We start from the raw sequence: 18729 nt of genomic DNA on the forward strand, positions 1-18729 counted from the left end.
GATGTTGCCAGGCTGGATTCTTCTGTTGGGAACCTAGGCTGTGAAGCGAAGGAAAGAGTGTGCCGTTTTGTTTTCTCCAGTAAAAGCAAATATGGATCTAACTGGGGTTGAATTTGTGCACATTTTTGAGAATGGCGTCACATCGGTAAATTCACAAATTATGGGAAAAAAGGTTTTTTTTGTCAGGCAGTGAATCCCCACCCTTCCTTTTTTTTTTTTTTTAATTTGAAAAATGACATCACTTGGCACAATTCTTCAAAACAGAGGGCCTTCGGAAGACAGATTCCATGAAACGAGTTGGACTGTGAGCTTCCCAGGTTCATCCACTCCATGACCATCCCAGCTCCTGAGCACAGTGCTGTGTGCAGAGCCAGCAGGCATCATCAAGAATCCTATTCAAGCTCACTTTGCCATGACTTCTTTGTCTCCTCCCCAGCATCTCTCTCTGTCCTCCAAACTAATTGCTAGAGTTCAAGTCTCTGAGGCCTAATTTCAACAAGTCAGAAGATGTAATGCCATCCCAATACAGAGGTTCACCTGGGGAGTGATTTTAAGGGTGCGCTGGGCAAAGACTTGGTGGCAATAGCTTTTAGCTGTCCCATGTCAGCATAAAGTAGACTAAGAGGAGAATGAGCCACCTGCCATCTATGTGAAAATATACCAGTTTCTGCCTTGGTTTGGGTTGGGATACCTTGGGGCTTTGGGAGTTGTCCCTAGGGCATTTCACCGGAATGATACTTAATGACACATCTGCAAGCCCGTGCCATAAGAGGTGCCTTCATTTAATTCTCACAGGGACTCTATGCTGTTTGCGATTTGCTCGGGGAGTGCACAGGGACTCAAGGCCACACCTCTCCACCACACCCCATGGGCTTCCAGGGACTCAGCTGGGGGATCAGGGGGCTATTGAAACCTAGTAAATACACTAGCCTACCTGTCCTAGTCTCCTGTCTTATTCTATTTTCAAATAGGGAAGGGATGTGTTTATTCAACATCGGGTATGTGTGTGAGGTGCTCAAGGAGAAGGGTGAGCAGGCTTATTTCTGGAAGTCAAGCAACCTTTCCAGGATCAAGGTCCTAATGGAAGGGAAGATACAACATGACAACTGGTTGTTTGGCCCACAATAGTGGTAGTAGTGAGAGGGATATTAATTCCTGCATTATCAACCTTCTTATTGAGAGGGAGTACTTGCTGAAACAGGCCAAATTTGACATACCCACCACACTATGGTTTACCTACTATATTAGTTAAAGTGATGTTTCCTGCCTAGCAGATAAACCTTCAATTCTCAGTGACTTCACATACTTTCTTTCTCATATATGTAAAGTACAAATATTCCTGGTCATACAGGGCTTTCTTCCAAGTGGGCTTCCAGGGGGTCTGGCTCCTTTCTTCTCATGGCTTTGCCATCTTCAGCATGTGGTTTCAGGGCTGCGGTGCTCTGGCAGGAGTGGAAAGCGCATGGAAGGTCACCAGGGGAGGCTCTTATGGATTGGTCCTGGAAGCGGCATAGGCTCCCACTGCCATTCCATTACCTAGAGCCTGGTCATGTGGGATCACACAGCTGCAAGGAAGTGCCCAAGAGGAACGAGCAATGCGTCAGTGATCGGCTAGTCTGTCTCTGCCATGCCCACCAAAGCTTGAAATTCACCCCTCAGCTGAGTGTTATTGGCATATTAGCCGCTGTCCTCATCTGATATTGCATTGAGATCTGATTACTCCAGATCCTAGCATTTTGGAGTGTAATGAAAGAAAGGGGAGTATCATGATTTAAAGGGTCTAGGCCAGAGACCATGTCCCTGATTTGGTGAGCAAGGCAGTACTTATATACCTCTTTCTACTTTTTTTGGGAGCTATATAGGTATTGTGGTTTAGCATGTGGCCCCTGAACTCTGGCTATAGGGCTTCAAGTCACTAGTTTAAGACTTCTGGCTATGTGGCTTTGAGCAACTTGTTAAATTTTCTAATTTGAAGAACGAGAGTAATGATAGTATCTAACAATGCCTTGGTTTGTTACTATAATTAACTTATTTAATAATATAAAGCTTTTTAACACATTGCTTGAGACTTCATAGATGCTCATAAAGTGTCAATAATGGTTATGTTCCTCAGGGTTGAACATTCATTCATTCATTTAGCACATACTATAGGGAGAGAGCCTTGTGCCAGGAATTGGGAGTAGGAAAATAAAAAATTAATTTCAACACAGAAGAACTTGCTGTATTTGAGGTAAGTCATGGTACTGTGGGATGGATCCAACCCATTTTGAGAAGGGGTTGGGGTTAAGGAGGTGGGGAGTATCTAGAGAACAGGACTTTGAAGGAAGACCAGCCATTAGTGAGGTGAAATTTGGTCACATCCATGTGCCATGGTTAACAACAGTAACTACGGTATATAATATGTTAGACTTACTGTTTTTTTTATTTTTAATGGAGAAGCTCTTTGCCTTACAACATAATTCTCTTAACATCAAAAAGGATTCATACCCGGTGTGCCTGAAATTGATGTTAGTCAATGAAAAATATGCCAAGCCATGACTTTGAAGGACAGAAGTCTCATCTCATTACACAGCCACTGTTTCCACTCATTCAAACCTGATGACATGTCCAACAGATAGGGGCTAATCTGGACTTGTTCTCCAAGAGCTTTTAGGGAATCTGTACATTGTGGAAGAATGCTCCATGCTTTTAGGGAACTGCAGTCTGCTGGCAGCACTGCACAGGGACCGTTAGAGCACAGGAGTGTTCTCCCCAGACAGTGGATGGTAGGCCCTGGGAGCTAGCACCAGGAGCCTTCCCTCGGGTGTTGAAGATTTCACAGGTGCCAAGGAGAGGGGGCGGCATTGGTGTGGGGCGCCTGGGAATGGCAGAATAAGAGATAAAAATTTGGGACTTGGCAGGGCTGAGCTTTCACAGGCTTCCTGGGGTCAAATGAGATTTGGAAAGAAGAACAAGAGAAGCCTAGATGACTGACAAAAAAAAAGTTAAAAATTATTTCATTGAGCCAAATAAAAATCAGCAAGAATCTTTCATTAGCCCAATGATTTATTATGCTTATTACATTTTAATTCAAAAAGTATTTTAGAAAATTAATTTCATTGTTGATTGGGACACAAATTGTATACTCTGGCCTTGGAGAGCTCCCACTGTTAAGTGGTGATGGTGCATTTTACTTATTTTTTTATCGTGGGGAAATATACATAACATAAAATTTACTATTTTATGCATTTTTAAGTTTAGAGTTCAGTAGCATTAAGTGCATTCACATTGTTGTGCAGCCATCACAACCATCCATCTCTAGAACTTTTTCATCATCCCAAATGGAAAGTCTGTACCCATTAAACGATAACTTCTCATTCTCCTCTTCCCCCTGGTAACCACCCATCTATTTTCTGCCTCTATGAATTTGCTTATTCTGGGCACCTTTCACCATAAATTTTGAGTTAGGCCGGCCTTTTGAAATGGGAATTTAGAGTTCACAGTTTCCCTGGGCATCTAATGTGATAAAGATGATTCAGGGCACATGCAGAATAGACTAAGGTTTTGTTGATAAGATGGGCTCAATGTGTTTGTTGAGATGTGTTTTTTTGGTCACCTCCTGGCCCATAACCAAGTACGTAGGTTTCTTTCTTGTGGGTTCATTGGCAGCAGGTCCTGTGTGCACAGCTGGAATTGGGTCAAAGGCATCATCTTCCCCATTTCCCAGCATGGCCCCATGGAAAGAAGCCTGCCACACTGGACTTGAGGACCTGTGAACCAGAGAGCAGAGCAGCCTTGGGGGCCTCATCCCTGACCTGCTGGAATGGAAGCAAATTCATTAAGTTAGCATATGTCAAGGCTTCTTGCAGGATGGCCCTTTCTTTTCTGGAGAAAAATAACACCACAAGTGTGGTGGGACCACATGGGGCTGAGCACTTGTTAGGCCTGAGGAAGATAAGAGACACAGAAGCTCACCTATTGGCAAGTGCTCAATCTAGTCAGGGAGAGAAGGCTCCCGGACTTGGAATGTGTGTATAGGAGGGATTATAAAAATTGTGCATGTTCCTGGTAGAAATTTGGGGGAATACAGAAATGCATAAAGCTAAAAGTAAAAATCATCTGAAATACCATCTACACACATAAACCCTGCTCACATATCCTGCTCTTTGCACTCTGCATTAGAGCATAAGCATTTTTCTATGTATCAAATGTCTATATAAACATTGTTCAAAGGAGTGCTTAAAACTTGATTGTTTGGTTGCACCATAACTCATGAAACCACACCCTGTTGTTGACATTTGTGAACTCTCAGAGCCTGAAAGAACTTCAGAGATTACAGAACTGAGCCCATTTAATTTACTCAGTGGCTGTGGAACAAGAAGGCCACGTTATTTCCATCTACACGGTTCATGTTGACATGCTAATCGGTGGCTAAGTGTGTGTGGGTTTTGAAGTACGATGGAACTGAGCTCATATCACGGCATCCCCACTCACTACTGTGGGATATTGAGGTTACTGCCCTCTCTAAATCTGTCTTTTCTTTCCTCAAACAAGGATGGTTAAATGAGATCGTGGATGTAAATGGTCTGGGACAGGGTCCTGCGCTCTGTGAGCAGCTGAGCGGTGTGGCTGTCGGTGTCCTCGTGAGGGCAAAGAGAAGGGCAAGTTCAGTCTCCTCATGCCCAGGCCAGAGTTCTGCCACCTCAAAGGCTTTGCTTCTCCAGAAGGTTCTCGAAGAGAGTCTTAGTGGTACAAATGGAGATGTGGAGCACTGGCTAGAAATCCTTATAGAAAAGTGTTCACAATATATTTGTGCATATGTCTGTACAGACAGGCATATACACACATATAAGTGCATGCACATGTATATACACACTGCATGTATACATGCATATACTCAGATTATATATATATGTATATATATGTGTGTGTGTATATATATATACATATATATGTGTATATATATATATGTATATATATATACAGGCATGCATATATGTGTGTATACAAACATACATAATAGTAACCACATATGGTAAACTTATACTTGCATTACAGAAAAGCGAGATGGGCAAGTTGTAGAACGACTTCTTTTTTTCCTAAGGCCTTTCTTACAGATGAGAGAGAAGGGGAGGGAGGGAGGGAAGGAGGGAGAGAGAGAAAATCATTTTACCTCACGGACTTGTTGTGAGGACTTTTGGGGATAATTCAGGTGAAAGAGCTTAGCCTGGGCCTCTGATGGCATTGGCTTCCTTCCTGACAGTGACTTGTCAGCATACAGGTCTCTGATTCATTGAAGGATCAAGGGTGGAGGGTCATCTCAGAATCTGTTACTGTGAATGATTCCATAAGGAAATGGATAGAGGTGAGGAAGTGGGAATGTGTGAGGTCACTTTAAATAAGGGACTCCAGAGCAATGTGGTCAACTCTACTGAGAAAGAGTGAGGAGAAGGCTGGGGTCAGAAGGGCAAGGGCCAAATGATCCTGGGCCCTCAGTGGAGGAGTAGCATAGAAGACCAGGGCTTGCAGTAGCCTGGACCCTCTTTCCTGAAGTCCCCACCCTGGCGCCACTAGACAGAGGGTAATGTCTGGGCCCTTGCTGCAGACTGGGAATCTGTTTGGGCTCTTGTAGTTAGTCTCGTGGGTATTTCCATCAGCCTTTCCTTGTGGGGGCCCAGATGGTGTGTGTAAGAAGACTGCATGTCTGGGTTTAGCCCACATGGAAGGGCTTCGACTTCCTGTGGGTGACTCAAGGGCTAAAACCAGGAACAGAGAGGAACTGATAGAGACAGGATTGATCTCACTAAGGCTCTCTTCTAGTCAGAGGAGGCAAGGGTGGAGCAGGCTTCCCCAGGAGGCAGTGTGCTCTCCATTTGGGGAGGTGACCGAGGGAAGGCTGGGGACCCCTGGCTGGAAGGAGATTATAAGGAGGACAAGGGGGCCCTTTTAGTCCCTTCCCAGCTCTGGGAGTTACCTCTTTTGGTTCAAGCTGGTTGCCACATGCCCTTGTAGACGGAAAGCCAGGCATCCCTGGGCTGGTGAGAAGATGATGTCTGCAGGCGTTACCTGTGAACCAGGTATTCTGCCCATGTTGGGCTCTGCAGAGAGGCAGCATGTGTGGGAGGCATTTCTCACCGCCGGGGCCCTGGCTGGCTCCAGGTAGCCACGGCTGAGGGTCTTCTGTGAGTGCATGAGACGAACACTCCCATTTCATTGATGAGGAAACTGGCCCTGCCCCTGAGCCTCTTGTTGAGGTAAACCTGGAAGATGGCAAGTTGGAATGGGGAACTTGGCAGTGTCAGTGGCAATAGTGTTTGATTTTTAGACTGCATTTACCTTGAAACATATCTGCGAGCTTTGAGGGTGGGGTTGAGGGCTGAGCTTTTCTCCTGGGCCAAACTGCTACTTTGTGGGAAGGTTCTGCCCAGTGTCCCTCCAGCCCTCCTTAAGTTTTTATAGAACTCTGCCATCTATCCACGGCCTGGTCGGACTGTTCGATGCCATTTGGCAGGTGATGAAGCCCAGGAAAGGCAGCAGGTGCGAGATTCCTAAATGTGGGTGCATTGCACTGGCAACTCTTGTGCCAGGAGGCTCCTCCTCTAATTTGAGAGCTACTCAGAGACTCTGCATAAACCTTGAACTCGTCTCCTAAATGCCATGGGCTGAGCCCATTGCCACTGCTGTCACCAACAATCTGAGGACCTGGGTTTTAATTTGTAGCAGGCAGAGGCAGGGCAAGGGAATTGCTTTGAGACTCATGAAGTCATACAGACAGAACCACAAATAAGGGACTCCAGTTGGCAAAAAACAAATTGCTTCAAGACTATTCTTGGAAACTAAAGCATCACATCTTGTTTCTTCCCAGAAAATGCATAAACCTTTTATATTTCTGGTTAGTTGGTTTTATTTATATTTCATATCAAACTCCAAAAAGGCAACAGCTGGGTGGTGGTTGACAAGGAAAATTTTAACAGAGCTGTTACCTAAGATCTTCTGACTTAACTAATCCTCGACTTTCTCCTTTTGGGGAAGGAGAAGGGGACCCACCAAAAATATTATACCCCAGTTTCTGGAAGAAAAGGCTTGAAGCTCAGACTCAGACTGAATCCTTCTAAGACAGCCTTTCTAGTTAACAAAACCACCTTGTACCATGTGTGTTTTCAATTCATTGCCCAAACTTCCTTCTATGAGGTCCCCCATTGTAAATATGGGGAACTTAAAACTCAGCAGTTAAATGAGGTGTCCAAGGTGACACAGCTAGGAGTAGATTTGAACCCATTTCTGGGGTTCAAAATAAAACCAACTAACCTGAATTAAAAGCCCAGAGCCTGTAAAGTACATTATTCCTGAACCTGAGAAGCTAGTCCCAGTGGTCGTAAATTACGTTCCTTTTTATCTTCCTTTTGGTTTGATGAGATTTGGGCCATTTGAAGAATAATGTGAATGCTTGTTATCATGTAGCCACCAAGTATTGAATTTATTACCTACATGATTGAATTTAATCCTTAGAATCCTCAGAAGTGAGTATTATTATCCCCATTTTACAGATGAAAACAGACTGAAATGGATTAGATAACCTGCCAAGGGTCACACAGCTGACAAATGCCTGGGGCCAGATTCACGCCCAGGTTTGCTAGATTCTAAATATTCTGATGTTTCCCTGCGAGGAAGCCTACCTTGTGTGGGTGTTAGAGTCATTGTTACAGTCCTTGACTTATATTGGAAAGCTGATTTTAAAGGTTGAGACTAGACCCTTTAGATCAAGGGAGGCAGGTCTGAGCCTGGTACGGGCTGTGGGGTACAGTCCAAGGCAACACTTATCTTCTCCTGTCTGGCTGTCTCCCTCCGCCTCCTTTATCTCACTCTAGATAAGAGCTAGTTCCTGGAGCTCCCACGCCCACCCAGCGCCCTCAGCACCACCTTTGGCTCTTTCTACTGGAGCCCTAAGATTAAGTTATTCATTTTTCTTTTGGGGGAGGAGGGGAGGCAGCTGGGGTTGGGAAGAGACAGGTTCTTCCAGTTTGTAAATGTTTCTCTGGCAGTCAGGTCTGGCTCTATACCTCTAAACAGTTCACCATTTTAGACGAGGAGTTGGCAACGTGTAAATTGATTTACAAAACTGTTTTTCAAACTGGTGTGTTCCCCAGATACAAACCTGCCCCATGTGATAGATACAGTGTGCATTTCCACATCTACTCTGTGCCGCTGAGGGCCAGGCTCTGCTCTCACACGTGTCTCTCGCCCTTCACAGCAACCCTGCAAGGTGCAGATTATCACCCACTTCTCGCAAAAAAGAAAGAAACTGAGGCTCAGAACTAATGTGGCTTGCGTGAGGCCATATGGGAAGTGAGGAGCTGAGCTGAGCTGAGCTTTGGACTTGGCCTCCAAAAGCCCCAAAGCCTGTGTTTTTCTTTGTACCACCTGCTCATCCTCAAAAGGACTTCAGAATACTAGTTGAATTCGAGTAGCTTTGTATTTGTCAATCAGCTACTATAGCCTTTGTTCAATCCTGGGCAGAGAAGTGGTTCCAAAGATAAATACTTAGGATATTGATATGCTCTGGAAAACAAACAGGTCGTGCTCTCTATGCTTTCTGGGTAGCAAGTCTTGCATGGGGGTTGAGGGGTGAGGAGATGGGGTTGAAACACAGTAGGAGGCCGTGTTTTTGTGACTGATGCCACAGTGAGCACTGCGGACGATCAAGAAGCTGAGAAGCATCTGTGAGGGGCTCCATGTCTTATCAGTGCCAGGCCAGGCTCAGAGCCAGCCTTCCAAGTCTGTTGAATTTGTTGAGTTGCGGGGACCAGAGCAACCAGGTAAGTTCTCATGGAGGATGGAGGCCTGGTGGAGGAATAGAACTTGGCTAGGTCTAGAACAGGGATTGTGCCGTTCTCCCTTCAGCTGACTATTGGCAGTTGTCAGAGAAAGAGGGAAGAGAAGGGTCCTATACTGTGCCCCCTCACGCATCGGTATCTAGGTGTCTGGTGTCTGGAGAGCTTGTCTTCCTTCCCCCAGCAGGCTGCTCCTTATGGGTGGTGCTCAGCCAGGCTGCCATGCAACATTCACCTGTGAGCTTTTCCCCTTGCTCTCCCAGCTACTTTCCTCACTGTTACCTGGGCAGCCCCTTAGCTGCCTCCTTCTCCAGTCCATCTTCTGCTAGCTCGCCTTCCCCAAAGACTTGTCTTAGCTGCTGCATTGTCTTCTGTACCCCACAGCCCATTGGAGAAACCAGGCCCCCTCCACAATTTGCACATCCCCACCACACCTTGTCATAAGTCTTTAGTTCCTGACACCTTGAATTCGCTGTCATTCTGCAACTTGTCCTGGCTCTTTCCAGACTCACGCCTTTGTATGGTGTTTCCTTTGCCTGAACATTCATTTCTCAGTCTCCTAATGAAATCCACTTCGTTCCTAAAATTGTCACATTTTGGCATTTCCTTCTCATGACGCCTCTGGACTCCTTTAGACTCTGCTGTGCACTTACTCTGAGCTTGCATGCCCCGTGTTCATATTCTGCAAATGCTCTCCTGTTGTCTTGGAATCAGCTCTTTATGGGTCTGGGTCTGTCTTCCTCACCAGGCCCCATCTCTGTATCCCCAGCATCTAGGGTGATGTGCAGCTCTTGCTAAGACACTAGTAATTGTTGCTGAATGAATGAGTAAAGGATTGAGGGAGAAGATAAACACTGGACTCTGCTTTTAGTATTATAAAGCCAGTCCGCAATCCAAATACACCCATAATAGTGTTCCCATCTGGGGAGTGGGAAGCCACCCAGCCTGAGGGCCTTGTCTCTGTGTTTGCTGACCACCTCCTGCCCGATCTCAATGTGCTGTATCCTCTCATTTACAGACCCTCGCCTTCCTGACAGCTGGGCCAGCCCCAGCTTCTCCATACTTGTCTTCTTGCACTAGCTTTGGATTTTGGAAAAATAGCCAGTGCTTTGGAAAATCAGCTCTAATTTTGTTTTTGTTCCTTTGAAACTTAAATGACTCTGCTAAGAAATGCCTGAGGTTAGAGCGGTGCAAAGGGAAAGGACGATGGCCAAAACCCAGGCAAGCTATTTTTGTGATGTGAATGAACACCCATTGCATTTTTCTTCCACCAGCCTAAGCACTTGTTCCAAATAGCTCACAGCTTGGGCTTACAAAGCACAGGCTCCTTTCATACATCAGGAGGAGACCCACGTGTCTCTGTCTTTCTCTGTGTCTGATGGAGGTAGATGCTGTGCTTTCAGCAGATACCAGGAATAGAAGTTTTAAGAAGCTGTTGTCTGTTGCCTGTATAGGGGAAAGACCTACCCTCTGGTAACCAACAATGAAAAAAGACTGAAAGATTGAAGTCTAATGATAGGTGAGATGGTCATGAAACCTAGGGAGGCATGTGCTTGTTTCGTTGGTCTGTGTACTAATATCATGTGGCTGGGTTACATTAGATTAGTCAATGAATTTGCAAAGAATTTGCCAAGAATTATAGGTTTTCAATGCTGCTAAATCTAGAGTGCTTTTCTGTTTTTTTCTCTTTTTTTTAGTTACTATTTCTAGAAGCATCTGGCTCATAGCAAAATTGACCAGGTAATGTTCACATCAGCCAGGGCATGACTTGGAGCAATTTGTGGTTCTCTTTAGCCAGCAAGAGGAGTGGGGTGTTGGGGAGCAAGAGATGGCCAGCAAGGTGGCACTGACAGGTTAGAATTGCACATTTTCTATGGATTATTTGTGTTTAGTATTATGTATAGTATCTTAAAGGACTTTATTTTTCCCTGTCAGCATCCATCCTTGCCCCACCCTTGGAGCTCACCTCTGCCTCGACCTGTCTCCGCAGGTGTGACATTTCTCCAGGTACTTCATGGTGTCCTCCTCCGTCCTCTCCACACGTCTGCTCCACGTGGCTCCTGAAACATGGGGGAAAACGAGGACGAGAAGCAGACCCAGGCCGGGCAGGTTTTCGAGAACTTCGTCCAGGCTTCCACATGCAAAGGCACCCTCCAGGCCTTCAACATCCTCACTCGACACCTGGACCTAGACCCTCTGGACCACAGAAACTTTTATTCCAAGCTCAAGTCCAAGGTGACTACCTGGAAGGCCAAAGCCCTGTGGTACAAATTGGACAAGCGTGGATCCCACAAAGAATATAAGCGAGGGAAGTCGTGTATGAACACCAAGGTAAGGGAACCCCCGTGTGGACATCCGTTACCCTTGTTGAAGGTGTAGGGAGTTGTCGCCGTTTTGACATTCTAAGGTTCTTAACAGGTGTAGGTATGTTTCGATGTCTTGCTCAGTCGAACGTTTTCTTTGTATGTGCACAGCTTATCCTGTTTGGGAGTTTCCATCTTAACGCAGTGGTCTCAGCAATTCTCCTTGTGCCCTCTCCGAGACAGAGAAAAGAAAGGCATGCTGATGTTATCCTGCTTCTGCTATTACTACTGCCACTACTACTTCTAGTAGTTACTATTTATTGACCAACTTCTGTGCGCTATGCACTCTATGTACATGGTTTAACTGAACACCCACAGTGGTCCATTGGGCCATTTTAGAGATATGAAAACTGAAAAGTCAGTTATCTTGCCCAAAGTCACACAATTAGAAGACAACCTTGGTCTGCCAGATTCCATGGTGAGGCATAAATTCCATAGCATTGTGTTCCCCTGGGAGCAAACAGTTTAGAAAGGTCCCCTGGCTTTAACTGGCTATGATAGAGGTCTTTGGTCCTTACTGCCTTTTCCTCCCTCTCTCTCTCTTCCTCCACATTCTCCACCTCCCCACCCCCTTCCCCAGGATGCATTTTCTCTCATGATCACGCTTATAATTAACCCTCCACAAGCTGATTACTTCCCCCATTGTTTGGCCTCAGGCAACATCTGTGAACATGGGCTGACCAGCACATCACATCTCTGATATCTCTGCAGTCAGTGCCCATCGCTGAAGGGGCAACCAGTAGTCAAGACTTCCTGGCTGGGCCTTGAGTGCTGTCAGCCCTGGGCACTGGTCCAGGCTGTATGTTTAGGTTAAAATTGAGTGTGCTGTATTTAGACCTCACAGGAGATAGCTCGGCCAGAGCCCTTGGAATTCTAGTCAGTGCCAATCCCAGACAAGAGGATTGAACTCTCCATGGCGATCAGGACTGTTGTGTGTTTGTTTTGGTGAGGAGGAGCTGTTGAATCCACCGTGGGATACGGCTGCTTTCTCTTGCCCCCAGGGGAGACAGCTGCCAAGCTTATTTGAGCCTGGGATGCACAATTGTATGGGGCATGGGAAGAGCATGGAGCATGCACCAGAGTGAAAGAAACCAATCGCTTCAGTCCAGAGCATACTAGCCATTCTGGCAGTGCCTGCCCATAACCTGCCAAGCTTCAGCCTTCCACAGAGGAGATGGAAGTGCTAAAGAAAAAGAGGGAGAGAAAGGAGTGGTGCCAGTATCCTAGGTGCCACCCCCACCCAGCACCTCACTTCCTAGTTGTTGTAAATGTGGTTCATAGTTCACTGGGCGGCTCTTCCGACTTAGAGGAGGGGGAAGCTTTTAGCTTTAAAAGCATTACCCTTCTCAGTAATTGCATAAGGTGGCTTTCTTTTAACAGAGTCCCGTAGAAGTCATGTGGCTGAACTGCAATATGTTTTCTCAGGGAAGGTTTTCAGGTCTTATTAGGAAATGCATTGCCCCAGACACTCAACAGCTTCTAGTTGCTGAGGGGACTCTCCTGGCAATCTGAAGACAGACCTTCAGAGGGAGTCAGCCAGCAGGGAGATGGAATGGGGGCCTGACCACCATGTAAATGTCCTTCTTTCAAAAATCACTAGCTGGTTTCCTAGCCTGTTTGGCCAGCCCCTATTTTACAAAATTTGATGGCTTGAAATAGAAGAGACCTCACATCCTGTGGTTGGCAGGTCACCATTGGTGCCCGAGATACAAAGAGAAAGAACAAACGTCTTGATCTAGTGATGCTGACTGAATAAGAGTGACTCTTCCCCAGGATTTTTATGCCTTTCTTAGGAGGAGGAACAAAGACATTTTCAATGTGTGGTAGCCCATCTCATAAAAACTAGCTGAAGAGTAAAAAATGCACTTGAAAATGCACTCTTAGTACAGTCATGCTGTGTTAGGCCACTTTAGCTGCTCCAACTAACCTAAAGGAAACAGAGAAATCAGAAACGTATAAACAGGAAGGTCTAGACACTCAGTATGTTTCATCCCCTATCCCATCTATCTCGTGGATGTTTAGTTCTGTGTTGGCACTATTCTTCCCTCCTGCAAGGAGATTTTCTCCAGATTGTTAGCCTCTAATTCATATCTTTATAGCTCTGTGACCCAAAAGGCTAGAATCTTTCTCTGCCTGCTCAATATTGGGGTCGGGGGGTGGGGGATGGGGCGGAGCAAACAAACCTCAGGGAATGATTCCAATAGGTTCACCTCTACACCAGTTATTGTGGCCAAAGCCAGGGGAGCTAGCTACTGTCTTTGGCGCCCTTTTAAGCATCACATGATTGATGTGAGAGAGGAGCAGGTCCCCAGGGACATGAAGGTGAGAAACAGATAAACAACAGGTGTCTTCTACAGTGACTGTTTATTTGCATTCCGCTTATGGTACAGGCTCTTTCCATACTGGATTCACGTGGATGGTTAGTGCTCAGATCTAAGAGCTCAGTGCTTATACTCTTTGAGTCAGTCAAGCAAAACACAGAATGTGGTCCTCCTGCTCTTCCAACATGAGCAGACACTATCTTGCTCACACCCCTCATTTGGGTGTAGTCATTTATGCTGAGCATTAACCAAACAAGAAATGCTGGGCATTAGTGTACACATGGCTGATCATTAATGCTATGCCATGGAACACAGGTGTATTTCCCAGGCACATAGCCAAGCTCCTGGTTAGCCACAGGTAGAGTGAGGATGAACAAAATTCAACCAAGGACTCCCACCTTGTGCTAATGTGGACACATCTCAGCACCATCTGGAGTGGATCTGGGCTTCAGCATTTCATAAACATTTATCAACCCCTACTATGTGCTAAGCACTGTGCTGTTCCGAGAGAGAGAGAGAGAGAGAGAGAGAGAGAGAGAGAGAGAGAGAGAGAGAGAGAGAGAGAATATGAATATATGTGAGTGTGGCTGTGTGTTCATGTTGGTGGTGTTAGTGGGAACAGATTAATGACCAGAATCTGAAGAAAAAGGCCTCTGGTACAGGTGCTGGGGAACAGGGAGAAGGACCTGCAATGTCACTAGGGCAGTGACTTAGATGCCGTTTGCAAAACCTAACTTGAGATCATTGTTTATTATTGATTATTATTTATGAAGGTTTTGTCAGGCACTTAATAATTCTTTCCTTGGGTGTGATCCGTTTGGGTAAGAATGGTGTGAACCAAGGATCAGTCCAAATCGATTCTCTCAGGACTGATATTGCCTCTGTATTAGGGTAGTAACAGGATCAAATGCTGCATCCAGTTGTGTAATGTTCCTGGGGAAAGCAACCCAGAAGAAAATGCGGTACGTAATTTGGTATGGGATACCATAATCACAAAATCATGGAGTCTGGTTATTTATTTTATATGTACCTTTAATGCTAAAGGAATTCGAGGGAATATGGTGTACAATCTCTGCATTTGACACGTGACGAACAGAGTCTCAGCAAGCTAAAGCTATTCGGCTGGAACTAGTGGGTGATATTGCTAGGATTTGGGCTCTGTTTATTGGGTTGCTCATATATTCTTCTGTTCATTCATTCATTAGATATTTCCAGGTGCGTACACTCTTCTCCAGGAGTATATGTGACTGGGGTAGTCTGGGAATGCTTCTTGGAAGAGGAGGTATGATTTGGAGTTCGACAGAGGAGTAGGAATTTGCCTCGTATTGCTGAAAGAAGAGTTAGAGGAAACACAAGGCAGAGAGAGATAATCTAGGAAGCGCGCATTGCTTATGAAATGGGAATGTGGGAATGAGTGAGAGGGTGAGAGCCAGAGAGAGCAGAATGGATGAATGGCAGGAGCAGACCAGAAGGAAAGGCCTTCTGAGGCCAGGCTGTGAAGAGAGGGTCCTACGTTCAAACAGAGAACCTGGAAGACTAGGACCTGGGGGACTATCGAGGATGAGCCCCAATTCCCAATCCAGAGTTCTCTCCATCACCCTCCTTGGAATGGCTTAGTAATTACAAATAACCAATTCAGGTCAGAAGGCATTCATACATCATTGCCATAAAAACATGTGTGCAGGAAATGAGTCATGGACTTTTGTCACCAGCAGAAATGGGGCTAGCCCGTATGATGAAGGCTCTTACATTAACTTCTGAAAAGGAAATGACAGTATTTTGGGAGCATCCAGCAGAGTCAGCCCACACCTTTCACTCCAGAACGTGACCCTTGCCCATTTTTGCCTCTCCCGTGGCTCTCCAGTTGGGTGTAGCTGGGCCTTGGAAATGCCTGGGCCCAACTCATTATGAGGTTCCTGAGCTGCACAGTGGGAGGCAGAGAGGTAGGGTGGGAGATTGCGAGGGGTGAAGCTGGGAGCAGAAGGCTGCTATCTCCTGGCCTAGATAAGCCTATCTGACATTCCGGACCTCTGAAATCACCCACCACAGCCCCCAAAGCCAGGCTCTGTTGCACCGGCTAGGCCATGCCAAGTACTGCTTTGCCTAATATGGACAGTTGCAGACAAAACCAGTAGAGCAGAGGATGGTCTCTGGGGTATGAAATTCTGTCCCAGTTGAACAAAAAACTTGGCTGAACTCTGCATTTGTCCATTTACCTGACAAAGGACTCCGGGCACTGCTACATCAGACATGGTCAAGCGTAGATTGCCAATCAGGTTATGTTAATTTCTACACTGTTGCCACAACTCCACATGGAGTATGTGGGATTTGCATGAATTTGTGCATTGGATGTTATATATGAGCTTAAGTAAAATCAATTCCCAAAAATATTAAGCTGAAAAAAACTCTTTTTTTCCTGTCTTCATAGGAAGTGGTTAACCTGGGTACATGGTAGTTCATTTCATAAATAAAGACCTCTTTTTTTTTTTTTAAAGAAAAATAACTAGTTTTATTTAATTAAAAAAGAAATGCTCATGATTGAAAAATAATTCAAGCAGGACAACAAAATATACTGTGCAAAGAAATGTGTTTTCTTTAGGCCCACTGGTCCCCTCCCTGGAGGCCACCACTGTCCCATTGCCTGTGTGCCTTTCTTTAAAGTTTCTACATGTGTATATGTGTTTGTGCACACACATATGCATATGGATGTGTGCATCCCCCTTATTTCTAATGGAATTCTTTTTACATATTTGTTGTTTACCTAGCTTTTTTCACTTGAAAACATATCTCGAAGATTGTTTTGTATCAATACGTGGGAGTCTAACCCTTTTATCATTTTCACAGCTTTTAATGGCTTCCCATTTTGTGGCTAGATCACATTTCATTACCTGCTTAGATTGTTTCCAGTCTATTGCCGTTTTAAACAGTGCTGCGGTGTACTTCCTCATACATACTTTGTATGCGCACGAAAGCATAGCTATTCGATAGATTGTGAGAATATTGGAGATGGATATGTGGATTGCACTGACAATATTACAGACATTGTCAAATTCTCCTCCCTGGGGGTTCTTCCAGTGGATATTCCCACCAACGGTGCTGGAGAATGCTAAGAAGAGTCCTTTAAAAGGGAGCTACTATGACGGGATGTTGGCTACTCAGATTTGCTTGGCCTTGCTGAGAAGGCATTTGGATGGACATCCATTGAGTCCTGGAAAATGTGCTGGATGATCTCAAATGGGGCCACCGAGTGAAGAGCAGTCTGGCAGGAACATGGTAGGGATTCACTGCCACTCCTGTAACAATCACAGTCACAATGTCATTAGTGTTACCACCCAACATTTGTGTAGTGCTTTATAGTTGAAAAAATTATTGCCTGTACATGGTTTTATTAAGAAGTTTGCTTTATTAGTGAAGGTGAATGTTCTTCAAAAGAAAAAAAAAATACAAGTATATACTTTCCTCTTTAAAATTTCCTCAAAGAATGGGAGATTTTAGAACCCTGGTCCAGGGAGGATCTATACTGTTACTGCTGAACAGGAACTCCTTCCTGGCCTAGCTAACTTGTTCTCTTTATGATTGAGTTTAAGCAAGCATCACCTCCTTCAGGGAGCCTTCCTGATCTCTCCTCCACTTTCCCCTTCTTTACCTTTTCCTGGTCTGGGTTTGGTGCTCCAGATGGGCTCCCAGACTCTTGTCCTACCAGATCTCACTGATCGGTGTCCCTCGTTGATTGCCTTTTTCTTCCTTCCTTTCCTTTCCCTCTCTCCCTTCTTCCTTCCTTCCTTCCTTCCTTCCTTCCTTCCTTCCTTCCTTCCTTCCTTCCTTCCTTCCTTCCTTCCTTCCTTCCTTCCTTCCTTCTTTCCTTTTCTTTTCTCTTCTCTTCTCTTCTCTTTTCTCTTTTCTTTCTTTCTTTCTTTCTTTCTTTCTTTCTTTCTATCTTTCTTTCTTTCTTTCTTTCTTTCTTTCTTTCTTTCTTTCTTTCTTGCTTTCTTTCTCTTTCTCTCGTACTCTCTTTCTCTCTTTCTCTCTTTCTCTCTTTCTCTCTCTCTCTCTCTCTCTCTCTCTCTCTCTCTTTCTCTCCCCTCCCCTCCCCTTTCCTCTCCTGTCCTCTCCTCTTCTCTTTTTTCTTCTTTTTCACACTCACTGTGAGCAACCTGAGGACAGGGACTATGTCTGGCTCATCCCTGGGTCTCAAGTACCCAGCACAGGGCTTGGCATAGGGGAGCTGCTCAGGGACTAGACAAATGAACTCCGAAACTCAAGTTTCTTTCTGAAGCTGTGTAAATAGTGTACTATTTAATATATATTGTTCTTCTTTCTGGAGCTATACTGGTGAATCCTGATATTTCCAAGCCTTGATCATGGTTTGCAGAAGCCAGTTGCAGCCAATCCCTTTATTTCTTTATTTAAGCATCAGTCTATTTGTCCAAATTTGCATCAGAGTATTGCTCTCTGAGCATCCTTTCCTGTGGTGTGGGGTTGATGACCACAGCCCTGTCTGGACCTTGACTAGCATCCGGCTACTTGTAGAGCTTACAAGGGAGACAGGGAAATTGGCCAATAGGCCTGGGAGGTTGAAGGGCTGGGCCTTCTTTTTCTTGGAGAAGAAAAGAAAATCCTCTTATAGTTCTTGGCCCACCCGGGTTGCACAAAGCCTTAGGGAACCTCTGGCTAAGATTATCCAAATAATCTTAGCCAGAGATTGTGTACCACGAGGCAGGGCAAAAGGAAACCATGAAGCCATTTCATGCTCTGCTTCCCAGACTGGGAGGGATCCTCTGGCTGCCCTCTTTCCAGCTCATCAGAGATTTTTGCTCTGTTTTTCTTTTTTTTTCCTTTTTCTTTTTTTTTTCATGATAAAAAGTATCTTGGAGCTCAGTATATTCCATGACAGAGAATTTTCCCACTTAGTGTTAATATACCTGTCTACTTCCTACGCAGCTGGATGGGGCGCCCGGCTAAGTTCAATCCCCCGCCACAGGTCAGGTTCTAAGCGGTTCACTGGGCCGACCCTTAGGTTCTCCCCTCTGAGTCCATAAGGACTGCACTCAGCTGCAAGTAACTGATACCTGACTGCAGAGACTTCAATAAATAGGGGCTCATCTTTAAATCAGATGTCAGGAGAGAGATGGTGGCTGGAGGCTCGGTGGCTAAATTCTCTGCCATTCTCTAGGCCAGTGCTGTCCAATAAAAATGCAATGCAAGCCACATATGTCATTTAAAATTTTCTAGCAG

The 18729-nt window shown here is 45.2% G+C and overlaps 1 protein-coding gene across 3 annotated transcripts in view; it reads left to right on the top strand.

The window, feature by feature from the left end:
- The window catches only part of MICAL2 (microtubule associated monooxygenase, calponin and LIM domain containing 2), a 147059-nt gene that overhangs the window by 38605 nt on the left and 89725 nt on the right, over nt 1-18729 (top strand). For all 3 annotated transcript variants that reach the window (XM_011374156.2, XM_011374155.2, XM_011374157.2), the window contains one exon: nt 10801-11141. In XM_011374156.2, the coding sequence (XP_011372458.1) occupies nt 10878-11141 (264 nt within the window). In that variant the 5' untranslated portion in view covers nt 10801-10877. The remainder of the gene's footprint in view (nt 1-10800; nt 11142-18729) is intronic.

The sequence above is a fragment of the Pteropus vampyrus genome, unplaced genomic scaffold, assembly GCF_000151845.1.
Source record: "Pteropus vampyrus isolate Shadow unplaced genomic scaffold, Pvam_2.0 Scaffold240, whole genome shotgun sequence".
Classification (NCBI taxonomy): Eukaryota; Metazoa; Chordata; class Mammalia; order Chiroptera; family Pteropodidae; genus Pteropus; species Pteropus vampyrus.